The 20336-nt window shown below is 34.9% G+C and overlaps 2 protein-coding genes across 3 annotated transcripts; both read right to left on the reverse strand.

Annotated features, from left to right (window-relative positions):
- Positions 1–2572: 2572 nt before the first annotated feature.
- Positions 2573–7105, reverse strand: LOC137728010 (chaperonin CPN60-2, mitochondrial). Its single transcript, XM_088677747.1, has 18 exons — positions 6766–7105; positions 6619–6643; positions 6397–6528; positions 5903–6062; positions 5636–5811; positions 5441–5536; positions 5191–5295; positions 4960–5046; positions 4780–4869; positions 4595–4675; positions 4430–4498; positions 4232–4309; positions 4037–4132; positions 3793–3892; positions 3605–3708; positions 3267–3372; positions 3084–3162; positions 2573–2986 (listed from the first exon to the last, which is right to left on the reverse strand). Exons 1-18 carry the CDS (start codon positions 6945–6947, stop codon positions 2872–2874), a joined length of 1881 nt encoding a protein of 626 aa, XP_088533873.1. The 5' UTR covers positions 6948–7105; the 3' UTR covers positions 2573–2871.
- A 4221-nt stretch (positions 7106–11326) lies between these two features.
- On the reverse strand, positions 11327–12599 carry LOC137727577 (two-component response regulator 24-like). Of its 2 annotated transcripts, none has more exons than XM_088677748.1 (3): positions 12391–12599; positions 11748–11979; positions 11327–11630 (listed from the first exon to the last, which is right to left on the reverse strand). In XM_088677748.1, exons 1-3 carry the CDS (start codon positions 12489–12491, stop codon positions 11451–11453), a joined length of 513 nt encoding a protein of 170 aa, XP_088533874.1. In that variant the 5' UTR covers positions 12492–12599; the 3' UTR covers positions 11327–11450. The 2 variants fall into 2 exon arrangements, with proteins under 2 accessions (XP_088533874.1, XP_068322518.1); XM_068466417.2 differs by having other exon boundaries at positions 11748–11989; positions 12391–12523.
- Between the last annotated feature and the right edge of the window lie 7737 nt (positions 12600–20336).

Below are 20336 nucleotides of genomic sequence, written 5' to 3' on the forward strand. Positions count from 1 at the left end.
TCGTCTGGAGTTACCTTGTAATAGCTTTCTCTTTCTATGAAATTTACTTTGATTGACCAAAAAATAAAAAATGTGCTTGGCCCATCCAGGTAAAACTTTATGGCTCCGTTCGTGGCTATTTGGGGGTTTACTCTTCTTGTTTGTTTGTGCAAACTCGCTCCGAGTTAATTTTGTTAGTCACTAAAGCAATATACCACATTAACACCTCTATATTTGTTTGTGGAGAAAATAAATGAAATATCTTTTAGTCACTGAAGCATTATACCAAATTAACACTTCTATATTTGTCTGTGGAGAAAATAAATGAAATATCACTCTATTGTTTCTCGTAAGAAAAAAAAGGATATTGTGTTGAAGGAGGTTCAACAGATTATAGACTATATACAGAGAAAATGTGCATCACCTTGGAGATTAAAAACAATTATTGAATACATTTGGAAGCTCTAAAACTCGTTCACTGGCATTTCTTGGAAGCATGTTTTCAGGAAAGCAAATTTTGTGCCCGACTCGAATCGTCAATCACTAACATTGGACACTCCTTGTATGGTACTTAAGTTTAGGACCATAAAATCCCTACAATTTAAACATTACAGCTTAAAACTTTTCTTTTATGCTTCACTTCTCTTTTTGTATCAAATTTGGAGATCGATACATGATTTTATGTTTGATTTTCAATTGCCTATGTTAAAGACTACGTGAAAAGTTTTCGATTCTGCACTTACTTAAGTTGCTTATTAGAAAAAAGTGACTTTCATGATAAAGATACATTGACACAAAAGTCACACTAATAATGTGCTCGTGCCATAAAAGTTCTTCTAATGTTTAGTTTAAAACTTGTAGGGTGTAGCATCGCGTCACGGGAAGTATAAAGTTTTACTAAAGATCTTCAAATACATGAAGCTAAAGAAAGAAAATTTCTCATGAAAATAAGGAGTTCTTCGAAAGGCGTGCAGACGTGGCAGTGAGAGAGCATGCCATGTTGGTGAGCTGACCGACAAATAAGCACCATAGGGGTGAGCTACCCATGTTGCTCACTTGTCACCACCAAACTGCTTTAATTTGCTTCTTGTTTGCCTTTAATAAGTGGTCACCAACACCAAGTGATCGATGCCCACATAACATAAGCTTTTCCTTATTCCCAGATTCTAATCCAAGTTGTGGATCTGTGAAAATGTCATGCATCCACCCTCCACTCTCTATCCATCTATATGATATGAAGGAACAAGAAAGAAAATAAAGTCTTTATTCTCTACTTTTATTCATTTATTTCTTTGGAATAATACACAATAAAAATTTGTAATCTTATGAATGATAATAGAATCCATACAAAATGTATTGCTCGTTTGGAATTGCATTTAAAATAACTAAAAACAATTTTTTTTTAAACCAATCATTAGGAAAATTCAAGTGGATACTGAAAAAATACTTAAAGCACTTGAAGTGTTTTTGGAATCCAAAATCAATTTCACCAAAAACGTTTTCAGTCATTTTAAAATCACTTCTGAACGAGTTCGTAATCTTCAACAATCACCTTCAATTGCCTACAAAGTTTGTTTTAATTTTTTGCACAATTTTCCAACCACTTTCTTATTTGTGCACTCAATATGTTTAGTTTCGTTATTTAATTCTCTTTTTAACCTTTTCAATCCCAAAAAAAAAAAAAAAAAAAAAAAGGAGTGTGAAAGATGAAAATGAGGACAAAAAAATATTCTCCACGAAAGTAACTTTCGCATACTCTTGTCTCCCTGTGCACTCCTATTTTTGTTTTGGGAAAAAATTGCCGCACATTTCAAAATTCAACTTTTACACACTTCTAGTTAATTCTATCCTCATCTATGATTTATTTAAGGTGAATTGCCAATTTAGTTCCTGAATTATCACATAAGTGAAAATTAAGTCGCTAAACTATTTTTTTCAAAAAAAAATTCAATCATTGAATTATAAAAATCTGCCAATTTCATCTCTAATATTAGATTCGAAGTTACTATATCCAATTTCCTTTAATTTAAGTCACGTTACTTGCATGTGATACACATTAGAGAGTAGATTGGTAATTTTTCAAAAAGAAATAATGTATAAAGTTAACTTTGAAGGGTAAGTTAAACGTTAGATTTGTAACCTATATGAAAGGTTAAGGGCTTATAGGCGAGAAAAGAACAATATTACATTTTAAAATGTGTCAAGTGACTTAAGTTGACGGCTTAAGTTGATAGAAAAAATTGAATAAAATAGCTTTAAATATACTAGTAGAGATGAAATTAACAAATTTTAATGAATTTATGAACTTATTTTACCAAAAATAATAATTCAGAAACCTAATTTTCAGTAAGACAATAATTTAGAGACTAAATCAACACTTCACCTTTTATTCAATAAAAAGTCTAAAAATATACGAGAATGTGCAAGAAGAAAAAAGTGGTGCATTCACTCTTTTATCTATCATTTGGACTAGATAACTTAAAAGAGAAAACAGAAACATAAACAAGAACATGAATGAAAAAGAAAACGAGAGTAAAAATTAACAAACCTCTATTCAACAGTGGTGCACAAACGCTAACCAATTAACACGACATTAACCACAAATTCATATTACTTTTATTACCAAATTTTTCCTCTCTAACAATTGACACTAACAAAGTTTTTGATGAAAACAAAATCCTTTGTCAAATGAGAAATAAAAACCCACCAGAGACTACAACTGGTGTAAAATGCTACTGCACAGTTAAAATCTCTCACTAAGATTACAATCGTGTTCAGCCTCCAATGCCCTTCAAAAAGAATAAGCTATAAATTTGAGAAATTGGAGAACGAAGGTTGAATTAGGATGATCGCCGAAGGTTTAAGCCGGAACAAGTATGAGGTATAGAACTTCTAGTAATCCATGCCTCCCATGCCTCCCATGCCTCCTCCCATTGCAGGGGATTCCTTCTCGTCCTTAGGAAGCTCAACAACAACAGCCTCAGTAGTGGTCATCAACGAGGAAACACTGCATCGGTGACAATTTTCAGGTGTTTCAGGAATTATAGCCAGCTTAAAAGGAAATTAACAATATAAAGTAGGCGAGTTAAGGCTGTATGGATTACCTTGCAGCATCTACCAAGGCGGTTCTAATGACTTTCAATGGATCAATGATTCCAGCCTTAATCATGTCTACATATTCACCTGAAAGGAATTGAGAATGAATAAGCAAAATTTTTGTAGTACTAGACCTACACATGAAGCCACCCATTATTCATGTTTGTTCAATGGTTAAAAAGAGAACCAACCTTTCGCTGCATCATATCCAAGGTCAGGATTGTCCTGCTCCAATAGTTTGCCAACGACAACAGCCCCCTCGACTCCGGCATTAGAAGCTATTGTGGACACAGGCATCTAATAGATAATGAAATCAAATGATAAGATTAAAATGTACATGAAACATTGGCACTTGATCACTTAGCTTTAAGTATTTTTTTAATTGGTAATTCGATAGAATTTGGAATTCCTAATTTATGAAACTATTAGGACTTGGATGAAGCTTCAAGTTAAACTCAGTTTATTGGCATTACAACAAGACCCCAAGAGAACAAGAAACTATATAAGAGAATCGTTTCTTTATATTAACCTTGAGAGCATTCTGAATTATTTGAACACCAATCTTTTGATCAAAGTTGGCAGTCACCAACTTGTCCAGCTCTTTTGAGGCATATAGAAGGGCAGCACCACCACCTGCACGTTGGTAGCTTTTAATTACCATAAGATAACGTAAATCAAACAAGACAAGCTCAAATACGTTTCTAGAAGACAACTTACCAGGTACAATTCCTTCCTCTACAGCAGCCTTGGTGGCGTTTAGAGCATCAGTTACTCTATCCTTCTTTTCACCAACTTCTGCTTCGCTAGCTCCACCAATCTACAAAGTAAATCTCAATCAGACTTGTTTTCAGTACAAACAGTGAATAGAATAAGATGCTTTAGAAGTAAAATCTGTCACCCTCAATTCTAGACCAATAGAAAGGACAGAAAACATTAGCCAATTTTCAGAAGGTAAACCAACCTTTAAGACGGCAACACCACCAGAAATCTTTGCAAGGCGCTCTTGTAACTTCTCTTTGTCATAATCAGAAGTGCTCAATTCAACTGATGATCTCAGCTGTCACAACAATCATGGTCCACCATATCACATTAACAAACACAATGCAACAAGAAATGGTTATTTGAATACATTAAAGAAAAAGAATCAGCATAAAACCTGTTCACATCTTTCTTCAATGGCTTTCTTGTCACCAGCCCCATCAAGAATGACGGTGTCATCTTTTGATACCGTAATCTACAATACCAGACCACACAAGTCATTAAATATTTCAACTTGTTTAGATCAGAAACTGAGACACCACGATTAGGAACATATGCTAAAACAACAGTCGATAACTTGATGTATACATCTCACCCTTTTGCATGTTCCAAGTGTTTCTACTCCCACTTTTTCAACGTTCAGACCAAGCTCTTCAGTTATTACCTAGAACCCAAAAGAAAAAGAAAACAAAATGGTTCACGTGTCAGCCTTACAATTATGAAACTTTTTGAGAACAAGTGAAGAATACAAATTAATTACCTGGGCTCCCGTAAGAATGGCTAGGTCCTGCAAATTTGCCTTCCTGTTTTCTCCAAATCCAGGGGCTTTAATTGCACAAACCTTTAAACCCATCAACAGAATCATATGAGGACAATGAAATAATAGTCAGTTAACACTTTTTAACAGTGGAAACAGTTAGTATACAACAAAAATATAAACATCACCTTAATTCCAGCACGAAGCTTGTTTATAATGAGCGTCGCTAGAGCTTCACTTTCCACATCTTCCGCAACAATCACAAGAGGTCTTTGTTTCTGAGAAAACACATAAAATCAGTCAATTCAATCAGAGAAGTACATATCACATTCACAAGATTCCAACAATACCACCGAAGGAACCCTAACCTGCAAGGCCAACTCTAATATTTTCACTATAGAATTTAGATTTGAGAGTTTCTTCTCATGGATCAGGATGAGTGGGTCTTCTAATTCCTGTAAAAATCAAAACCTCTATTTAGTAATCACAATGAAGCAGTTTGAAGAAAGTGTGATAATTAACCTTTTGGACAATTTAAGAAAAGACCCTTCAAAGAACCATGAAACTAGAAAAGTGACAAATAATGACAAACTGCTTACACATTTTTGGTTCTTCGGATTGGTGATAAAATAAGGGGATATGTAGCCCCTATCCAGCTTCATTCCTTCAACGACCTCCAACTCGTTATACAGTGTTTTTCCATCCTGAAACAATTCAACAGGAAAACAAAATTCGCATAAGAGTGTCTGGAGAAAGCAGAGAAGCTCCAATGTTGCCACCACACCATAATACGATACTACTCACAGAAAATTATTGGAAACGGAGAAAGATTCAAAGGAAACAACTTACAGCTATGGTTATAACACCCTCTTTGCCAACTCTCTCCATAGCCTTAGCTATTAGCTCACCAATTTCCCTCTCTCCGTTTGCTGATATTGTACCAACCTATTCGGGAAAAAGAATTCATATGAACTACAAAGTCATTAATAAAAATTTAGCCATTCATTTTAATTCTCTCAATTCTCAAATTAAAACAAAACAAACCTGAGCTATTTCTTCAGATGTGCTGATCATCCGAGCCCTACTCTTCAAGTTTGCAACAACGGAATCAACTGCCATTGAAATGCCTCGTCTTAGGTCCATAGCATTCATTCCAGCCGCCACTGACTTGCATCCTTCAGTAAATATAGCGCGGGTAAGGACTGTAGCACAAGTGGTACCTGCAAACACAAGTAACAACGTTTGCATCATGGCTTCATGATCAGCCAAAATTTTACACACACTTGAACACAAAATGTAAAGAACTCTCACCATCTCCTGCTGCATCGTTTGTAGCATTTGCAACCTGCTTTACAAGACTAGCACCAATGTTCTTGACTTTATCCTTGAACTCAATACTCTTTGCTACAGTGACACCGTCCTTGGTCACTTTAGGGGCACCAAAGCTTTGTTCTAGAACAACATTGCGCCCCTATGAAAATCAAGCATCAACAACAAACCATCATAATAAGTCAGATCGAACTGAAGACTGAGGAAACAAAGAAACAAACTTCATTCACTACTTAAAATTGCAGGAATTACCAAAATAAATAAACAAAATACGATATCCAACAAATCTTAAAGTTCATAAGATAACACATACGGAAGTGAAATGGAATTACATCCATAGATCAACAAGATTTAAACACCAGCATACAATAACTCAACGCAACAAATTCCCACCAATATCCAGATCATTGTTCCAAATCATAACCAGATATGCAATCAATCAATATAAGCAAATCAAGAATGATAAAGTCACCCACTTTTGGCCCCATTGTGACTTTAACAGCATCAGCGAGCTCTTCCACACCCCTAAGCATCCCGGCCCGGGCTTCAACACCGAATCTGATTTCTTTCGCCGCATAGTTCCTTCTCGAAATCAATTTACTACCAATCTGAACAGTAAACAACAAAAACCCCCACATCAAAACCTACTTAAGCAATAACAAATCACAGCTTCAAATTGATAAGGAAGAACCAAGTACCTGTTGAGAACTGTTCCTAGCCACCCTGCAACCACAAAGCAATGAAAAGTCGGAAAAATGAGAGCGACCCAGATCAGAAAACAATCAAAGACGGTGACTTTTGGGGACAAGTTCGAATTTTGACAGAGGCAAGATGGCATTACAAACCTGGCTTTGGAGGCAAGGTTAGTGGCGAAGCGATACATGATTGACGAAGTTGCAGAGCACCTTAGAGAGAGAAAGTAGATTGAGAAAGAAGATGAGCAATCAGGAAAAGGCGAGGTGAGAGTGAGAGAGAGGGGGAGAGCAGGAGAGTATAAATTGAGCAGCAGAGAAGGGTCTAGAAGCATTTGGTTTATGTTAGGGTTTAGGGTTTTGGGGACGGGTCGGGGACGGCAAGGTCCAGTGACTAGGAAATATTGCCGAATGCCACGACCCTGGTGGGCTTTCTACGCAGGCCTGTTTACTTGAGTTTTCTTTTTCTTTTCAATTCAGTCAAAAGAAATTCATAAATTCGTTCGCATCATGTATTTATATTAAATACGTTCAACATTATCTTCGAGGGAGGGAACAGTGGGATAACAAATTTAAATTTGATATGCCACGTGGAAAAAAGGGAATCCGTATTTAAATTTGTTATCCCACTGTTTATCTCACGTGGCATATATTTCGGAACATCTACGTGGCATATCAAATTCAAATTTAAATCCGAATTCCCTCAATTCTGTCCGTTTATCATAAAATTATTTTAAACATTTTTATTTAAAATTAAACACAAATAGTAATTGACAAAAACTGACCGCACAATGTACGATAAACGGATATGATTCGCGAATCTCTAGGATCCTCACCCAAAAGATCCGGAGAGGATCCTATTGGGAAAAAACGCATCTCCAAGGGTGTTAGCAACTAATTAACATATTGCAAATTGGGTTCCGAAATATATTTTATTCACAAGTATTGTTTGGGAAAGTTTGAAAATAAAAGTTAAACAAAGTGTTTTGTTTTTTGAGGAAAGATTAAATAAAGATAAAATTTAAAAAGTATGTTGGGGTAACAAATTTTTAAAATAGCATAAAAGTGTCAAATGGTTAGCAAACCATACTTAATTCGTTTGAAGATAATCACCACATTAAAGGAATCTAGATTAATGAGAATACTCGCCAGAATCCAAGGTCACGTTTGGCGTAGACATTCAATGTGACCAAAACATGGTTTTCTGAGGTATTTAACAGGAAAAACACCTCTACAAGAACACGTGTTGGATATGCGTTATCCATCAATATATTAATGGGTTTCTTTTTTTGGAAAACTATTAATTAATGGGTTTCTTATCTCAACTCCTAGTGGCTTGGCAAAAGTCCAAACATTCCTCTCAAACCTAGCAAGGCCTGATGGAGGATATAGCCCAACAAAACTAGATAAGGAATAATCCCGCGTTGATGGTATATAATAAGAGATCTTTAACGATAAATTCTCGGTATTATTAATTTTAATGAAAAATTATATATTTATATTAAAAAGTCGTTCTTGGTATTATTCATTTCATCATTTATTTTATCTTTATCGTAAAAACTCAAAATTTTCAAATTATTTTTGTTAGTTTTCTCATATAACAACCTCTATTATGATTACCTAGTCATAAGCCACAATAGGCTTCCTTAAAGGAAACTTTTTGTTGCCCCCTATCACATTTCCTTAATTCGCTTAATGGGCGGTAATAGGGGCTTAAACCAACCAATCAAGAATTGTCACGTGGACTCTATAAAATCGCCTTCAAATTTAGGTTTGCCACTACATAATGACCATCAACCAGGGAAATATAATTGTTCCTCTACCAAAAAACTTAAAGAGTTTTCATATTTATCTCATCTACTATAAGTCTTACTTAAGCATCAGAGTTCACACCACACCAACGTGACAAAACCTAACCTGTCTTTTTATTTCTTGATTGCAAGAATACTAGAATAATTTTCAACTTGCGTGAAATTCGTTCATCGCATACTATTCATTGAGTTTTGATGTAAGCATTATTCTTATTCTTCTTTTATCTATACATATAAAGGGAGAAGACCCAATAGGTGAAGCATTTCAAAATGCCAAAAAAGCCTCTTTGTTTTCTTCACAATCAAACCTTCAAAAGTTCAAAAAACTAGAACAAAGTGGTAAAAAAAAAAAACATAACCGAACAAAAAAAAGGGTATTGAAAAAGAATAAATTAAAAAAAAAAAAAAAAACAAAACAAAAGCATTATAGTTATCGAATTGACGTTTTGTATATTCTGTCTCTTAAGATTTGATCTGTTTTTGGCTTATTTTTTGTCTGATTTCTCAAACAATTTGGCTAATGAAGAGTTTATGGATATACAATGGGAGAGTGTATTATTTTCTCTCTGTTTTATGTGTTTATTTAGTTTTACTGTAGTTTTCATCTATACCTTGAGTTTTGACTTCTCTGTTTTTTTTTTTATCTTTTGTAACGTTCCAGGTAAATGGCGAGAATTATTCAAGTATGCGACATCATTTTAATTTTCTGTGAAAAATCTTCACTTATAATTCTATTTGAGTGATTGAATGTTCACATATGAGCTTTTAGGTTTGGTTTCGTATTTATTGGGAGAATAAAAACAAAAAGTGAGGAACACAATAACCCTACCACAATTATGTATGAAATAAATTGGATCTATTAAAAACTCATATTTTGGGTGTGTTGTTAGGAAGAAACGCCTAAATTTTGAATTTGTATGGAACAGATTCATTATAGAATAAATTAATTGTATGTGTTATTGCTTTTAGTACTAAATTGACTTATTTAGTTTAACTCTTTTCATTTGATAATTCCCTTGCCCTTGGTTTGAGACAAAGTATTTCATTTCAATCATCAAGTCACCTTTTAACTTCTTTTCTGTTGATTTTTGTCTGTAGGTACACAAAAATATGCAGATTTGCTTTCAAATTGAGAGGCCTAAGGACAATCTCTGTTCATAGAAAAAAAGTTGGACAGAGAGGGCATGGGTATGGGAACATGATTGGTTGTTATATTGCTTTGGGACGTTTTGATATATTAGAGATTAATCAGTTTGTGGAGCTTTTGCTTTTTACATCTTGCTTTGTATTTGAACTAAGGCACTAGAACTGAACTTACTTTTAAATTATAGGACTTCAAAACGTGATCGCGGTTAGGATTAGAAAGGGCTAAGTATATATGTCGAGAAACTAGACATGACAAGTATATAAATTCCAATTTGTATTACTGCAAAACTATATATATCAAATGTAATTAGGAATTAAATTAAGTACAAACTACATGGGGATGGAGAAAGTTATACATAGGGGAGAAACGAAAAATACTTGAAGAATCAAATACTGCACAAATTTGTGAATTGTGATAAGTTGATGAGCAAAGATGACTGCCTTTTTATGCCCACCCCTATTTGCGGTTTGGCGGTTTTGCATTTTGCTGCACGTGATGATGTTGATGATATACAATGTTCAATGACTTAACCTATGCCCTATGCTATAGCAAAAAATGAAGCATAATTATACAATAACTACACACAATACATTGAAAGTATACATGCGTGCAGCAAGAATGAATGGTAAAAATGTCACGTTCCTTTTAACATTGCGAATTAGCGAGCTTTCTAGAGGAAGTATACATACGAATACACAATATATTTAAAGTATAACTTGATAATTACAATAAAATAAAATAAAACTAACACAATTCACTTTTAGTGACGCGTAACGTCCGTAATGCAAAAATATATCTTGCACGCACATTAGTGCATGCAAAGAGGCTAGTTTCTTCTTAATATTATTTTGCATCAAAATCAACCTCACTTGGTACAAATCACACTTCGACCCTTTAAATCATAGACTTTTTTGTATGGAGAAAAATATCTTAATTTATCATTTTTCAACTGCTAATTAAGTGTGCTTGGTATTATCTATGAGAATGGTGTTAGAATTGCAAAATTAATACTTCAGTGCAATTAGAGTAAATTGTAGCAATGATCTCTTAAATTTAACTTAATTGGAGCAATGGTCTCTCAACTAAAAATTCATTACCATTGGTCCCTCAACTTTAATGCAACTGAAGAAATTGTCGCTCAACTTTAACCCAATTCGAGTAATGGTTCCTCAACTTTAACCCAACATAACTTGTTTTGACAAAATTCTGACGAATCTGACAAAAAAAGACCATAGCTACACGTTTTGATAAATTGAGGGATCCTAATTGTAGCAATTGTCCTTCTAACATAACTCATTTTGACACAATTTTGACGAAATTGATGAAAATGATCATAGCTACACATTTTGATGAGTTGAGGGACCAATGGTAATGGATTTTTAGTTGAGGGACCATTGTTCCAATTTGATTAAAGTTAAGAGATTATTACTACAATTTACTCATGTAATTATATTGGTAATAAAAAAACTGGTGAGCTATGGGTTAGTACTTGGCCCAATTAGTTTAATGGATGAAAGTATGACATGTTGACAGTTAAGATTTCTTTTAATGTAAGGAAAACAACGTTAGATTTCGACGACTAAGTTTTATGTATAATTCGACTCACCTAATCTATTATCATTTTTCATTAAAATAAAGGGTTTAAACTCCTTTCAATGTAAAAAAAAAAAAAAAAAAAATCGTGGCACAGCAACACACCAAAGGAACAAAGAAAGAAAGAAATGGAAAAGTAAAACTTTCTCATATATATTGATTAATCAGCTGCTCTCAATTGTTAATCACACTTAAACAATTTCAATAACTACTTGATGGGGAGAGGGTTATATTTGAGTACATGACATTTTTTTTTTACCTTCTTAATACTAATTAATCCATGAAATTCAAACGTGGAGATTAACCTTTTGGAGGATGGAAACTAGCTTAGCAGTAGTTAATGGTTTCTCTTGGTAATCATCTAAGCCTGCCTCTATAAATTCTTGTGCGTCTTCACTGAGAGACGAATGCGACGAAACACCTGCAATCGTACTTCGAATTCCCATCGCACGCAGCGTCCTTGTTGCCTATAATTCAGAAGTTAAAACAAACAAAAAAAACCAGTAACATTAACAAGTAAATTTAGTATAAACTTTCCAGGATTTTGCGTCTTTATTTACACGAAAAAAGAAGAAGAAATTTACCTCAATACCATCCATGACAGGCATGTCCATGTCCATGAGAATAAGGTCAAAATGTTTTCCCGAGCAGTGGACATCAATGGCTTCTTTCCCGTTCCCTACAATCTGGTTTTCTATGCCAAGATTTTCCAACAGTTTTTGGTGAATTAGTTGGTTGACCATGCTATCGTCAACGACTAGCGCTGTTATCTTCGTCGTTGCGTTTTTGCTCTTCAACATTTTTCTTCTTTCAAATCTGTGTTTTCCTAGTGTTAAAAAAATCTTCATTAATTAATAACTTAATAAACGAAAGCTAAAAAGAAAGTTGTGTATATATAGATTTCCTTAGCAAAAGGAACCAAAAAAAGACCAATATTCCCAGCATATGCACAGCAGAGGTTAATCATATGAGAGATACAATTTGAAGCCTTGAAAACTTCATTTTACTGTCCCATCATTGCAAAAATTGGTTGAAATTTTGCATTCTTTTTTTATTACAAGCGAGGTTACAACACTAAGAGGAGAGAGAGCGTTTAAACTCGAAATGCAGTGGGCAAAAAAGGAACCCACTATCACCGCCACTTGCGGTTTACATTGTTTTCGAAGTCAAGTGCTAAACCAAAAAACCCTAAAAATATTGTTGAAGACACAAAGGTTGAGTACGTACCTCAAGATAAAGCTGAGATTTCTGCAAGAGATGTTAAGAATGGTGAGATTTCTGCTATGATTGTGAGGCAGAAGAGAGCAGTGAGAGATGGTTTTTTCCATGCTGCAATTCCAATCTATTTATAAAATAACAGCAGCAAAAACTGGAGAAAATGGATGCCAAAAACCAAAAAAAAGGGGGAAAAGGATAAAAGTGGCCATGTGGGGATACACAAGAATGTCACTTGGATTCAGTTGGAAATCTCAAAAATCTAACGGTGGTGATTATTTCCTTAATTGTTGATATGCATAAATCAGACGCTTCTGCCTTCTTTCGGGGCATCTTTTGCATAAATTTGAAATATGGATGACAGCATGGTAAAAGAAAATTGTTGTATACTTAATTATTGGAGATGCAAGTTAGGTCATTGATAAGGTTAGTATGTTCGTTCTCTTCCACTTAAGTTCGAATCTTCGTCTTCAAAAATCAGATCATAGTGATTTAGATTTTAGAAATCGCCTTGTAGCATTTATAACCTCAAATTTTCTTTTCGTCTAATTTAATAACCCAAATCAGAAGTACAAAGATATTGCCATTACCATGTGATCCAACACGGCACACAACTTCCATACTTTGAGTCTCAAAATGAGTCTCAAAATCCATTGTCAATATAAATTCGTAATCAAGAATATTGTTTCTTAAGCTGCAGTTTATTTATGAGATCTATCTTCTTCGCTTACAACAAGATTTGAACATCTCTTATGGTTTTATCTGTTTTTCCTAGTACATCAACTAGCTTCTAGATTAATTGTATTTCTCTGCCTACTTTTAAACAAATTGTTTTAAGTGATATCGAGGTGTGTGCATGACAGATCATCATACATTACATTTCACATGTGAGTGAAACATGTGATACGATTACGCTCTGAGTATAAGTGAAACATGTAACGCGTTTACTACATAGTAACGCTCTGAATGTGTGTGAAATGCATAATGCGTTTTGCTTCAAAGAATGATTACACATAACAATGTGAAAAGTAAAGTTATTAGTACAAAAGAAATTCGTAGGCATACATTTTCTACGTTCTTGGTAAAATAGTAGTGCTAGTAGTTTCTCATCTTGCTGTTTTGGTTGACAAACTTCGAAAAAAAAAGACATGCACAACTCTGCCTGATCATTATATGACATTAATGGTGATGGTTATATGTCACTGTAGTTGGACTAATTAAATATCTGTTGATGCCATTAACCATTTGTTGTTCGGGATGACGAAATTTGAAAAATAAAAAAGAGCTCACAACTCCACCAGGCCATTGGGCACCTAGAAAGGAAAAGATATGCCCTTGATCAATGAGTGAGAAAGTTTTCCATCTCGTATTATAAGCAATCAACGATAAGAGAAACAGACACATAATCTTATACAACTATTGACTGACAAAAATATCTTGTATGTTAGACAACATAGCCGCCCGCATGGGGGCTTAAAAAGTAAAAAAATAGACTCTTCATTCTAGAGGCACAAAATACACTAAACAAGAATCTTTTTAGAGATCTTGGCGTGATTGTGTAAAAGTCTGCTGAAGTTATTTTTGGAATGATTGTACCAAACAATGATCTTAAAATGTCAATACACAGCTGTGCCTTTAGCATTCGCCTTTTCACAACCAACATATACATGCACCGAAATCTTAATTTGGATCATATGTATAGCTGTGTGGGGTTATAGGAACAGTGGTAGAGTGAGTTTCTTATGTATTTCATGTCACAATTCTTTTTAAGAGGCCAACATACAATTTTCGTACCGTTTGTGTGTTTGAATTTAAGGAGCAATCTCGCATGAGATTCTAGAGACCAAAGAATAGTTTTCATGTCGTGATCCTTATTGTTTTTTAAGGGGCCAACACACATGTTTTATACTTTCTCAGTGTTCATTTTTCATGTGCAAATTTTGTCAAGATTTCATAAAGACAGATTTGCACCTTCTGCTAATCAACATTGACATTGTTGCAAACGTGCATTTGTTAATCACGTTGCTAACTCAACGGTTGTGACATTTTATCACAAAAGATTTCAATGTTATTAGCACTAAAACCATTCATTATATATCATATTTCCTATTGTCAAGTTTTGGTCGTGAGATTGTTTACATTATTCAACAAATTATTTCACACCAAACGCAAGAGTTCAAAGAATAGTAGAATAAAACAAAAATACGTACTCGTAGATATTATGGAATTTAAACATCCAATATAACATGTTAAACATCATAACAAAAGAACCAAGGAGGTTGCCAAAAAATAAAAAATAAATAAATAAAAAGATTACTCTTTCCTCATGAACTCAATTACATATATTATTAAGGATTTGGACCCTATTCGGATTCAAATTGTGGGGATCCTAGGAATCTTCACATCTTAACCATTCATCGTACATTGTACGGTCAGAAATTATTTGACTTTTTTATTTAAAATTAAACACAAATAATATCTGATGAAAACTGGCCGCACGATGTACGATGAATGTCTAGGATGTGGGGATCCCTATAATCCCCACAAAGTGGATCCGGAGAGGATCCTCTTCCTAAATAACTAAGATCTAATTAAGAAAAATATCCATTCCAAGTCCAAATAAGAAGGCGTACATTCATGGAGATTCCATTGTAGCGGTCTTCGGTTTTGGATTGGGGGTTGTGTAATGCAAATTAGGTGACAGGTACATCACCGATAACATCTCCGAGGAGCAGAGGACTAAATCCCATTTGGTTATTTATTTATTTATTTTAAATGTGTTTGATGAGTGAAGTGAGAGGCCATGGTATACATCTTCACTCGGAAGTGAAAGGTTTTAGGTTCGAATCTCGTAGATGGCCAATTCGATACCAAATTAGGTTGCCCACTGTGTGGCTTAGCCGAACTCTCTATCCCCTTAGTGTAAAAATATCGATGTACTAAAAAAATGTGTTTGATAAAGTAAAATATTCTGCTTATTTTAAAAGCAATGACCTCCAGACAGTAGCTTTTAAAAGCAGCATGTAGGTTGTTTTTAAAAGCTGCTTTAATAAAAAGCTAAGTTGAGCTTTTAATGAATATTTTCACTTGATGTAATACCTTCATTAACGTCTTGAAAATGACATATATAGTCTTCCACACATTTCCATCTCTTAGACCAACTCCAATGGTGAGCTAAAAACCAAATTACCTCCCAAAATTTCCCCCTAAACCCACTCCAACCCAAGAGGAAATTTTGGGCTAAATGCTAAATGCTAAATCAATGCCAAATTCCCCCCAAAATTTAGCTCAAAAATCGGAGTGGACTCCACCCAATATTTATCGGAATTTAAATTTTTTTTAGATTAAAATGTTCATAAAATTAATTTAGGATAGTCTACATATATATATATTTTTTTAAATTTAATTTAACAAAAAAAATAACCAAAGTTCATTCTTTAATAATCCTGGGCTAAAATTTTAGGCTATAACTGTTGGAGTAGAAAAGCTGTTTCTGGGCTAAAAGCTAAATTTTTCGGGCTAAAAAATTTGGTTTTTAGCCCAACCATTGGAGATGGTCTTAGAGAACAAAGTAACTGGTACCACCTACCACCACCATAACCACAACCTCCACCACAGTGACCACAAGCACAACCACCAATACCACCATTGTCACCACTATCATTGCCACACCACCACCACCACCATAACCACAACCTCCACCACTGTGACCACAACCGCAACCACTACTACCGCCATTGTCATTACCATCATTACCACAATCGCCACCACCGCTACAGCCTTCACCATAACCGCAATCGACACCACTGCCACCACAACTGCAGCAGCCACCACTACCACCATTATCACCTCTGCACTCGAACCACCACATCCCACTATTAGCACCACCACCATACCTCCACATTACTGTTACCATCACCACCATTGCAAGCACCCCTACCACCATTGTCCCCGCCACTGCTATCATTGCCCCCACTCCTACTACTATATCCATTTTGTCATTATATAAAATTATTTGCATTAAAATTTACCAAACTTTTTTACTTTGCTTTTCAAACTTACAGCACTTTTAAAATTCAGTTAACCAAATGCTCATCTGCTTTACCTTACAGCTGATTATTCTTAAAGCACAACATAAGCAATTTTTTTTAAAAGAGCACAATAATCCCAAATTGGCCCTAAGAAGGTGGGGATAAACAAGTATATTAAGGGGTTGTTTATGTAACTACCATAATCATAATAAAAAAAAAGTAATTGAATTCCAATTGCAGAGTATACTTATGTTTACTAAATAATAGGGAATCAAAAAGGTGGTAGGACATATGAATTTTGGAATTGAATTCCTTTTTTTGGAGGAATTAGACTCCCTAGTTATAGGAAAGAGGTCATTTCCGGATCCTTTCCACCTAATTCTCCTCATCAAACAATCTGAACCCTTAAAATTTGATACAATGGCTAAAGTTATTATAACTTTTAAAGTGAGTATAACTTTACCGTTGGATCAAATTTCAAGGGTCTAAATTATTTGATGAGAAAGATTTCATATAAGAGATCCGAAGAGGATCCCTTCCCTAGTTATGGGTGGCAATCCAACTCAGGAGCATGTGAGATGAGAAGTCCGAAACAGAAACCTTTTACCCATTATACCCTCACTTGAATCTTAAACTCCTAGATTGCCCTTTACTACCCCCAGACATGAAGCAGCAGCACCCCAGCCCAGTGCCACTCCCACCTCTCCCTGACCACCGCAACCACCCAACACCGCAGCCACCTATTTATGATGGAAAAATCTGTAATTGATTGTTCTCATTCAAACAAGTCTACGTATATGTTGTCTTGAGAATTAAAATTTACTAACTAGCACAAAAAAGAGTTTACTTAGAACATGGCAGTATAGTTATTAAAGTAGGTGTTTGGTAAACAGCTAGTATGGTGTCAGCATTATTCCTACTCTCATTTCAAACATTTTCGCAAAACAACTTCTATAAGAATTCGATTTTGATTCCTCATCAATTTAACTCCTCACGAATTCAATTATCCCATTCTAATTACTTAGTAAATGTGCCTTAAGTGTGAGATTGTGTTGTGGCTGAGTTTTTTCAGTTTGACCAGCAACCAGACGTATATCCCCACGACTAAAACGTTGAGATCAAGATGGATAAGGTGTAGGGGATGAAGAAGATCTTTTTTAATAGTTCTGTGACAAACTTCATGATTTTTTCAAAATTGTTGTGGGAAACTTGTTGAGTATTCATATGAAAATCGACATTATCAATAACTAGAGGAGGATTTTAGGGTTTTATTGTTAAAATATAGAGCTATGAGATTTTTGTTATGTATTTGCTAACACATGATCCATTTTGACCCCGAGTGGCCTAAAGGAAAACTTGCCCAGGGCCGGCCTAGGTCCAGTGCTGGCAAGGCGACCGTCCGGGGCTTAAAATAATTGAGGGCACCAAAATTATTAAGGTAATATATTTATATACGTTTTCATACGAGTATAAATTTATAAAATTGGTTCAATGACAAAGAAATTTAACTATAATTGATGATTTTGTTTGAAATTAATGAGGAGGTCGTGGGTTCAAAACACCAAGTGTGCTAATTTACTTTTCAATTTTTTACAAATTTCTTTTTATAAGAGTATAAATACATGAAATTTGGCTAAATGATCAATAAGTTCAATTAGAATCAATGGTTTTTGTTGTTTAAAATTAACGAGAGGTTCTAAGTTCGAAATGCTAAGTGCATGTTTATTCATTTCAATTTTTACGAATTTTTGTTTAGCTGTTAATTTATTTTTAATTAGTAGCTAGTAGATATGTGAGTTGTTATTTTTAAACATTTGATCCAATTCAAGTCTAATCTTCAACAAAGAGTAATGCGTTGACCAAATTTTTAGACCAAATTTGCAAATCATATGATCTGTCATCAAAAAGTTTAATTTAGTACCTATTTATTACTTATAAATATCGATTAAAGACTCAAAAGCATCATTATTTTTTTAGTCCCATATTGACAAGATTAGTAAATAAGGAAAAACACATCACGATTTATACAAAAACAGTTTAAAAGTTCAGTTGGAAAACAAAACTCATATCTATCTATTTGTAAACCCGGAATTTTTTTATTTCCTTCTCACGATACAAAATAAATTAGTTTTTCTGTGTTTCTAAATTATTAAGTTTGAAGTGTTTTTCTAAGTATAATTTTATCGATGTCATACGTGTGAAAACAAATATTTTTCTTATATAAAGTGAGGGCACATTTTTTGGCTTCGCCCTAAGCCTCAAAACTCTCTAGACCGACCCTGCACTTGCCCAAGGAACACCAGGCAAAAAGAACACAAAGAAGGTTAAGACCTGATGAACTTAGAAGGAAGAAGTCGAACGCTTGAAGAGCCCGTGGCCTCCAGATGTCCTATCAACAATTAAGCCGACTATTTTCCAGGAACAAAAGGGCAGACCTCCTCAAACATCAACTCTAAGCCACGTGGTGGCTAGACGAGGAGTCGAACACCTATGAAGGGACATAAGACTAACAGATAGGGCGCTTGGTTGCTGTAAGATCCCACATCGCCCAAGGGAGTGATCATTATATATATATTCTCATCTCTACCTAGCAGGAGGCCTTTTGGGAGCTCACTGGCTTCGGGTTCCGTAGGAACTCCGAAGTGAAGCGAGAATGGGGCTAGAGCAATCCCATGATGGGTGATCCACTAGGAAGTTGCTCGTGAGTTTCCAAAATCAAAACCGTGAGGGAATGGTAAGCCCAAAACACATAATATCATGCTACGGTGGTGGAGTGGGTCCGGGAAGTGATCCGCCCCCGGACCAGGATGTTACAGTTGCATTGTACCAAGAAAACTAGCAAATGTACCTGCACAAACATCACCTTGTTGCCACATGTTGGCTAAAGGGTGGAAGGACAACTAGCAAGTCAAACATGTGCATTAAATGTAAAGGAAGTGATAGGTTTGAGCTCAAATGTTTAAGGCCCAGAGAAAAGCCAATATAAGGACAAGTACTTCTTAAAAGGAATAGAACGAATTGAAAGATAAATTATACAATATCGAGCCGATCGCTATTTGTAACTATGTACTCTATCAATCTAAGAGACTCGGTAGCTCAATTTTGAGAATGAACTACTTAAATCTTATTGTCCATTTCTTATTATTTGCAAATCTCGTGCCCGGCTAATACACGGCTATCCTAATATTTGTTAACCTTACCAATTTTAAGCGTTAATATTATTCCTCTCTACGTAGAGACATATTTACATTTACATTGATACAATAGGAAAATAAATTCCTAATCTATTTGACCAAAAAAAAAAAAATCTAGTCTCTTGTAGAAAGAGATCTTTTAAAAAAAATAATAATAAATTGCAATATACTATTTGAACTTAGATGTTCACACCAAAACCTCCCCCCACGCCCACTTTGACTCCAGGCCCCATCAAAATTGCACTTGATCCAAACCTCCTCAGGCTTCCGCCACTTCTAAACCTCTCGAACAGACCTCTTTGCTGGTGGCTTGTGCCATTTGTGGTATTCCCGCATCCAACCTTCGGTTCTAAGCACAATCTCTTGCGGCAGTACCACACTGCCGTTCTATAGGACATCATTCCTATGCTTCCATAGAGCCCAGATCAACATCAAACATAGTTCAAACCCCAAAGTAGGCACCTGCAGATTAATGGATCCTTATAGCCCAGATCAACATTAATGGATCCTTATGCATTAAGAAACTTTTCCTCCAGAGCAGTGCTATTCACACCTATTTTTATTTTTAATACACCGTTGTTAATTTTTGTTCATTGATATTTTTCAATTCATTCGACTTAACGGTCAAAAATTAAAAGGAGTGTGTGAAAGGTAAAAAAATGAAAAAATGCAGATAGCATCACCCTTCCTCAAATACAAAACCAAACATATCACTAAACCCTAATTATCTCGC

The sequence above is a fragment of the Pyrus communis genome, chromosome 10 (assembly GCF_041283825.1).
Source record: "Pyrus communis isolate YQ-2024b chromosome 10, ASM4128382v1, whole genome shotgun sequence".
In the NCBI taxonomy this organism is placed as follows: Eukaryota; Viridiplantae; Streptophyta; class Magnoliopsida; order Rosales; family Rosaceae; genus Pyrus; species Pyrus communis.